General features: G+C 34.4%; 1 protein-coding gene across 1 annotated transcript in view; it reads right to left on the reverse strand.

The window, feature by feature from the left end:
* Positions 1–6,425: 6,425 nt before the first annotated feature.
* Positions 6,426–8,281, reverse strand: part of EMB (embigin) — a 52,027-nt gene continuing 50,171 nt past the window's right edge. The window contains exon 8 of the mRNA XM_042782267.1: positions 6,426–6,501. Coding sequence (XP_042638201.1) covers positions 6,426–6,501 — 76 coding nt within the window. The remainder of the gene's footprint in view (positions 6,502–8,281) is intronic.

Below are 8,281 nucleotides of genomic sequence, written 5' to 3' on the forward strand. Positions count from 1 at the left end.
GAATTAGATATATGTACTAAAAAAGTAAACATTACAATTATTAGTAATTATGTCACACTAAATCCATGGTGTCTGATTTTTAAAAAGTAAAATTTATGGTCTAATTTCTATCTTGATACAGGTACAAAAGCAGTTAATATAATCATATTGTAAAATTCTTTAGGTGGAATTAAGTAGCATTGTAGCTAATTATATTTAAAAAACAAATATTTTCATTTCCTTATAAAATAAACTTCAGAAAAATAAGGATTTGTATAGCAATATCAACTTTTCATGAACAAAAGTTATTAAGCATAATAGGTAACACACCAAAATAATACACAGATTTTAACCTATACCCTAAGTAAATTTCCTCAGAATTTTACCATTTGGGAAATGAGGGATTAAAAAATAAAGAACTCATAGGTTAACCATGTGATTAAAAGTAATTTTGCAATGTTATTCATGAGTGGTCTTCACTGATTTCATAGCAAATTTTATTGTAAAGGTGTAAGTAACTAATATGCTTCCTAATTTTGAGAATCATACAGATATTTCATTATGACACATTAATCAAAAGATAAGCAAATTCAAAGAACTGTTCAGTTCATTTCACAGGCAATCAAAACTATAACATCCTTTCCCAGTTTGTCTTATAGCTTGGGGATCATTTGAATACTAATAAATCTTAATCATAGATGTTTTGGTAAAGTAATAAATCATAAGCTCACTATACTGTCTGCTTCTCAGTGGGGAGTCTCATCTGGCATATGGTAAGCGTAGCTATTTCCTTGGAAGTTAATTTCTGCAACATGCACACTAGCTGCACATGTTACTGCTACGCCTGGAAAGGAACAGCCCTAAGCACTTAGCTCCTCCCTGCAGGCTGAATGAGTGACTATTCTGTCCATTTTCCGCTTGCTGTCTTTCTGAAAAAAGTAATGGTAACTTCCTTTCATTCTCAGTGTTTAGATGACAAATTATATTGCCACCCCTGCTACTGATAAGTAAAATTAGGGGAAAAAAAGAAAACTTTCCACAACAAATATGTGTGTTGATTCCCCAGCATCATTGAAGGGACACAAGTTTGCCAAAGCTTCTGAAAAATGAAATGTATATACACATAAAAACTAGATGATAAAAGAATAGCCTCATTTCTAAAACACATGTAACTAGCAAGTCGAAGCTGTTCAATGTGAAGCCTAAGCTATTGAGGCAGACTTCTTGGATTTAAATGCTAATTCTAAACAAGTATAGTCCAGGTGACTTTAGGCAATTTACTTAATCTCTCTAAGCTTCAGTTTCCTCATATGTAACAAATAGATAATAGTTTTCTACAGCATAGGATGATGTGGGGATTGAATGAGATGATTCACGTCTAAACGTTTAGGACACTACCTGTCTCACGCTAGGAACTCCACTAACAACATGTAACTAACCTTCTAGATACAGTGCAAACACATTCCTCCATATCATATGAAAGATGTGCACATAGGCAGTTTCCAGAGAAGGATGAATCCACAATTAATCTAAAACAAAGCAGACATTATATAAAAACCAAATACCAAACTCACTGCCATGGAGATGATTCTGAGCCATAGCAACCCCCTTTTGGGTTTCCTAGGTGGTAAATCTTTATGGAAGTAGACTGCCCAGCCTTCCTTCCGTAGAGTGGGTGGTGGGTTTGAACCACCAACCTTCTGGTTAGCAGTCAAATGCCTTAGGCACTATGCCACCAGAGCACCTTAGATATTATGTAAGTATATAAAATTTAAGATTTAAGATTTCCAAACAATTACGTTTCTATTTATTCATTCAATAAATGTTTATTCAGAGCATGCTACAAGCAGATCACTGTGCCTTTTACTAACACTGGCACACATGACCTTATTCCCACTTAGCGATAAACAATACTAATGGGGAGAAAGATACCGATTCCTTGCACAGATTTGCACAACTAGCTAAGATTCATTTTCTATAAGGAAATATAGTACATCTTCATTCAGTAAATAATTTTGTGTAAATCTAGTTAAGCGGCACAAAGATGAAGATCTGGGGAACGGTGGGATGGAAATTTTCATTGTCTTGTGAAGAATGTGATTGAAGAAAAGATTTTGTGTTCAAAACTAAACAATAAAAGTTGTTTGCTTTTTTTCAATTGTTTCTTTAAAATAAAATTTTGAACTGGATTGTAAAGTATTCAAAAGTATTGTAAGGTATCTGATGGGGGAAGAAAAGAGGACATAAGTAGAGCAGACAAAAATATCAATACTTTGTATAGTATGATTCGAAGGAATGCAACTTCCAAAATGCTTTTACTTAAAGCCAGTATTTTTTTTTTATTAAAACAAAAGACAAAAAGAGGTTTACATTTGTACTGTCTATATAAAATAGAGGACAATTTAGAATTTAAAAAAGTTGAAAGGTAAATAACCCATCCAATGATTTAGGTAATTAGAACTCCTTTTGGTCACTAGCCTTAACACATTACTTAAGAAAAAAAAAAAAAAAAAAAATCTGAAAGGAAATGCATTGCATGATTATGTGGTTTCTATAATAATAAAAACAAATCCAAAAACCTCTTTTCCCTGTTAATTTTTTTTTGTTATGATTTATCACAATTTAAATGGTTCTCCTAAAAATAAATACAAATAAATGGAATTTGCTGTTTTTTATCTGCACACTCATTCTTTCAACTTACATTTCTCGACGTCTCTAATGGCCCAGTCACTACGGTAGGGAGGTAGAGAGCATAGAAATATAAAAGGCAGAATCCAGAAAGAGACAAAGAAATGTATATTTATAATACAGGCAATGCACACTATGTGATACGGTGTAACTGGAGCACCTAGGAGGATACGCAGCCCACTGGACAGGACTGATCCTTCAGGAAATCACATCTGAGTAATGTATTGAGGGTTAAACTTGAGTTAGACAAGTAGGGGCAGAGGGTGTGCAGGGGGTAAAGGATTCTGGGCAGAGTGTGTATGAGTCTAGGCTGGACACACTGGGGAGAGATTGGTGATTTGGAGAATTACAATATTAAGAAATGGCTAATGGTGAGCCTGGAAAAGTTTGGCATGGAACTTGCCACAGTAGGTTACATAGTGAGATTTGTGTTTTGATAGATGCTTCGGACAGCAGTGTGAGAAATGGGTTGACAGAAGATGAGAATTAGGACAACAAATCAAGACCTTAGAAATTATAGCTGGTGAAGGTCAGGTAGCTGAGGCAATGGGGTGGGTTAAGGAACTATAAAGAAGGCCAAAAGAACAGGGATTCATGACCACTAAGAACTGGTTAATAAAGGAGAAGAAAAACTACAATGAGTTCTAGGTTTTAGCCTGAGAACTAAATGCTCAAGAAAATCACAAAGACTGCAAAGGCATTCGATTTACATTTGAGTACATACTGAAAATGAAAGTATCTGGGAATTTTATGACATTAAATCTACTTATTATGCTGAAAAAACCCTGTTAGCTGGAAAGATTACTCTATAAACTTGGAGTAGTTTTCCCACTCCAGCTTTTCTGCTTGCTTAGTATTTACACTGAATTTATAATTGGTCCTTACTAGTTAATCCATTTATCATCTGCAGGAGGATAACTAATGGAAACATCCCATTTTAAATTAACATCAGTGAAGTAACTTTCCTGAAGTCCCCCGGTGAGACTCTAAAAACCCAAAATTCAACTTTAATTTTCTGAATACTTTTTCTGCTCAAACTGACTGAAGTAAACTGTCTTTGCTAGAAAAAATAAATAGCAAGCACTGGCATTTAAAAACTCAATTTAATTATATAAATATTTCTTTCTTTTTTTTTTTTTTACCTTGGGGGCAGAGTAATTTTTCTTGCTTGAAACTCTGTTAGCCTAAATAGCTAATGTTAGAAAAACGGAAGGACATACACTTCAAATGAGCTACAAATTGGTTTTGGTTTTGTTCTTACAAATACATATACCCTTGTGAGATGAACTTAGTCAAACAGCAGATTTCACTAATTTTTCAATGAACTCAGATTATTTAGAGATTTTAAGGTAACTGATTAGTTGTCTACAAGCATACAGATATTACTCCAAATAATTTTTATCAAATTAATAATGAAAATAAGTTAAAGCCCCCCCCAAAAAAAACAAACTCACTGCCATTGAGTCGGATCCGACTCACAGAGACCCCTCCTTGGGTACAGTAACACTACGGAAGCAGATTGCTCTGAGACCAAGAATATAGTGTAATGCAGTCTGCTATTACCTTAAGCGATATATTCAAAAACTATGTATGTGTTAAACAAAACATGTATGTGGAGGTAACATTCTTTATAACAAAATAGTGCTGCAATAAAATAATGACCAGCATGGAAGTGCAAGTGACTACCTTATGTTTGCTGGGGACTGATTATTCATATTTGTAAGATATTTAAACATTGGTTAAGATGCCATATAATTTTCACAATCAGAATTTTGTTGTAATTTCCACAGTCCATGCATCATGTAAATGTCTAAGTTTTTGTTTTTTTTCTTTTCAAATCATTTCACTCTTCTTTCCCAATCTTTAATCCATTAGCCAATAAGAATCATGGATTACTCGTCACCAAGCCAAGCTCTCCTCTCTTTGCTTCTGACCTTGCCCTGAACCCTGTGGCACTGCGAGCAGTGGACTACTGGATGCACCAGCATCAAGTCTCACATCATCACCTCCCAGCTAACCGAGTTATACAGTGGGTGATTTTAATATTTCAGTCCAGGTCACTGACAACTTTTTGTGTCTATTCATATTTCATTTGATTTAAGTTATATTATAACATACTTCAGTTACACATGCAATAAAAAGTAAGTATCTTATTTTTAAAATTTTATTTTGTCTTAAGCATTCAGAAAACATTTAGGTAGCAATTTAGTGTTCGGGCCGTCTCAGGATTTCAGTCAAAGAAATTCACATTTAAAAGCATTTTTAGATATTTAGCCGTGGCATTAGTTTCCACAAACTGACCAAAATTGTACTTGAAGACATGTGGCTTAAGTGAAGTCAGCATGGAGAAACTTGACCTTCAACAGGGAATCAAGGATAGAAGCAGACAGGAACTACAGAAGCATCCCTGTGGCAATATAGCCTTATGATTATATGGACCTATACTCTAAAACATTAACACCAGGTATATCTTAAGAAGTCTAAAACACAGTTTAAAACAAGAAAAAAGCTCTACTGTGTGAAATACTAAGAAATACTTTAGCCTCGTGTGGGGAAGCAATAGAGAAGCAGAGACAAATGGGATAAAGTCTGGAAAATTTGCTTTTGTTTTAAGAAAGCTTCTGGGCAAGTGTTTTATTTCCTTCTTAAACCATTATTTATGGATGAAGAGTATGTTTTTCTTCTAGATATTATAGTGTCACCACAATTAGAAAAGGCAGAAAATACTCATTTCCTACTTAAGATACAATTTTTCAGTATCACAAAGGGATGAACTTTTTACAGAAATTGTTACAAATGCTTTGATATTTAATAAGCATAATTTTTTGAAAAAAAAAAAAAAAAAACTTTTTAAGACAAATGGCAAAGGCTTCCTCTTGAATGATCTTTGGTTATAACTAGGCCTTGAGTGACATTTGCTCCATGAACTATTAGCTGGTTTTGCTGGTGTCTGTTCTGTGTATCCCTTGAGGACCAGCATTAAATAAACTATCCTGTGTTATAGCTCATAAAACATATTTTAATACAAATTACCTTACATCAACATAAAATAATCACAGAATGAAAATACATTGTTAGCTCTGAGTCCACACATACTGCTCATGAAGCCAATGCTGAGCATGTTGAGGTTTTTTCATTCTCTCAAAATAAAAAGGCAGATGTTCCTAAGAGCAAGTATAAACAAAGCTGAAAGACAAATTCCTTAGACATCTTCCCACGATCGTGACATGATCTCTCTCATTCATTGGCTCACAGATGCCTGAGTAAAATAAAGCATAATGAAACACAGTTAGCATGTCCTGGCTCTTCTACATCAATTTATTATAACTTTATCAAAGCAAAAAGTGCTAGGAGATGGGATCTGAACTACTATAGAGATATGGTCTCCAACTCGAAACACTCAAAGAGAAGTGTTGGTAAACTATGAAAATTTTGAATCTAAACAGCAATACGCAGTAGTTCACAACACTGAATATATGAGATTAATTGTTTTTAAAAAAGTATCAAGAAAAGTCGAGGGGGGTAAATAAGGCTACATGAAAAGCTGTAAAAGAAACCAACCTACAGTGATAAATATATATAGAAAGAAATACATTGAAGTAAGATTTACTTTTAAATTTACTGCTAATCACATACAAAATAATCAAGCACTTAGTGAATACTAGGTCTTTTAGTTCCAACTTAGAAATTTAAAAAGTAACTGGATCAATATATATAGAGAGCCAGTGTATAATAAATTTTACCTTTTATTTGGAGTATCATTTGGAAGTAACTGAATTTTTTCTGTGCCTGGGGGCATTGTTTTCTATACCATTACTACTATCTTCTGATTTCCTGCATGTAAAACAAAAAGGAAAATCACTAGTCATTTCTGTTGCATAAAATAAGCTCAGTATAGCAATTTATGTCATGGTTATCAACTTAAAATGTAAAAAGTCAATACAAGCAGATTTCACTCTTCCAAAAAAGGTTTTACTCATAATCTTGACTTTATTTTTATTTGTTAGAGAGGAAATGAGACCATAGATGATGACAAAGATCCTGTTTGTTATATGAAGGAGAATTTCTTCTCCCTTGATTTCTCAATAGAGAAAGACCTGGTAATGTGCTCTTGTAAAGACTGAAAAACAAGAAACAAACCCATTTCCACTGAGTAGATTCCAACTCAAAGGGATCCTGGAAGACATAGAAGAACTGCCATATAGGGTTTCCAAGGCTGTAAATCTTTATAGAAGCAGACTTCTGCAACCTTTTCCCATGGAGCAAGTGAGTTTGAACAACTGACCCTTCAGTTAACAGCCAAGTACTCTACCCACTGCACCACCCAAACTCCTTTAATAAAGATTACAGTGTATAAAACTCTCTATCATGGTTCTACTGTGTCACATGGGGTCCTTCTGGGTCAAAACTGATTAGAGACTGGGCAATATACTTCCATACTGATACTGCCTCAGAAACCCAAGGAGGGGTTGTTGTGAGTCGGATCCGACTCAACAGCAGTGAGTTTGATTTTTTGGTTTTAGCAACAACAAGCATGAATGCGGGCTTCAGTACGTGGCTGCAATTTACGCATTGTTTTGAAATGTGCATGGAAATAGCCTATCAAGAACCCAGCCAACATGTGTGATATAGGCATTATGCGTTAGCATGTTTATTATTTTCAATTAGAAGGTTCTTTATCCATTCAATGTGCATCAGAACAAGACTACAAACAGGGACATCTGATTCTCAAGAGAAGACTAGCTAAACTAGGTAATGAATGCCTTTTAGCTCATATGAACATGCTTGAGATAATTATAACCAGTATACTTAAAAAAGGAAAATTCAGCCAGTCCTGTCAAAATTAGGGAAGGAGTTGAGTGGATTAGACATCTACATGGATCAGATAAATAACTCAGCTCTTTATTGAATTTTTAAAGTGACTAGCTTGTTTTTCGGAAGGAAGGTTGGGCAATCTACTTCCATAGTGATACTGTCTTGGAAACCCAAGGAGGGGTTGCTATGAGTCGGGTCCGACTTGATGGCACATAACAACAATAACAAGCTTGTTTTTATGCCGTACATTCAGGACTATTTTTAAAATCACTTTCACGAAGAAACTATGAATCACTGATATCTAAACTAAATTATATACAAAACACAATGATAACATTTATTCTCTGCCAATAAAAACTAACCTCCTAAGTATATATTCCAAAACGGAGAATTGGTAAAGGGTTATGCTAAATAGGGTTCAAGTGTCTTTGACAACTGAAACTAAATCTAAGGATATTAAAATAACCCAAATATGAGAAAACTGAAGCCCTGTCAGTGATCTCTGATGAACAGTATGGAATCAAAAAAGTATGTGTAATATCCCAAATTTGAAATTTAAAAAAAGAGAGGAACAGATTCTTTATATGATAGTTTCAATCCCTTAACAATGCTCATAAGATAGTCTATAAAAGGTATTACATTGTAAGGTAGGCTGCACAAATATTCAATTATTTAGAACAAAGAGTCCACTCTACAGTGTTCCAACAACATCTTTTCAGAGAGGGTTTGTGGTAGTTCAGTTTGTATGTAAACTTGGGTGGGCCTGGTTGAATGGCTGGGCAGCTGGTAGGAGTTATTC

This window comes from Orycteropus afer, unplaced genomic scaffold (genome assembly GCF_000298275.1).
Source record: "Orycteropus afer afer isolate SDZICR_OR568_19922 unplaced genomic scaffold, OryAfe1.0 scaffold00277, whole genome shotgun sequence".
NCBI classification, from domain to species: domain Eukaryota; kingdom Metazoa; phylum Chordata; class Mammalia; order Tubulidentata; family Orycteropodidae; genus Orycteropus; species Orycteropus afer.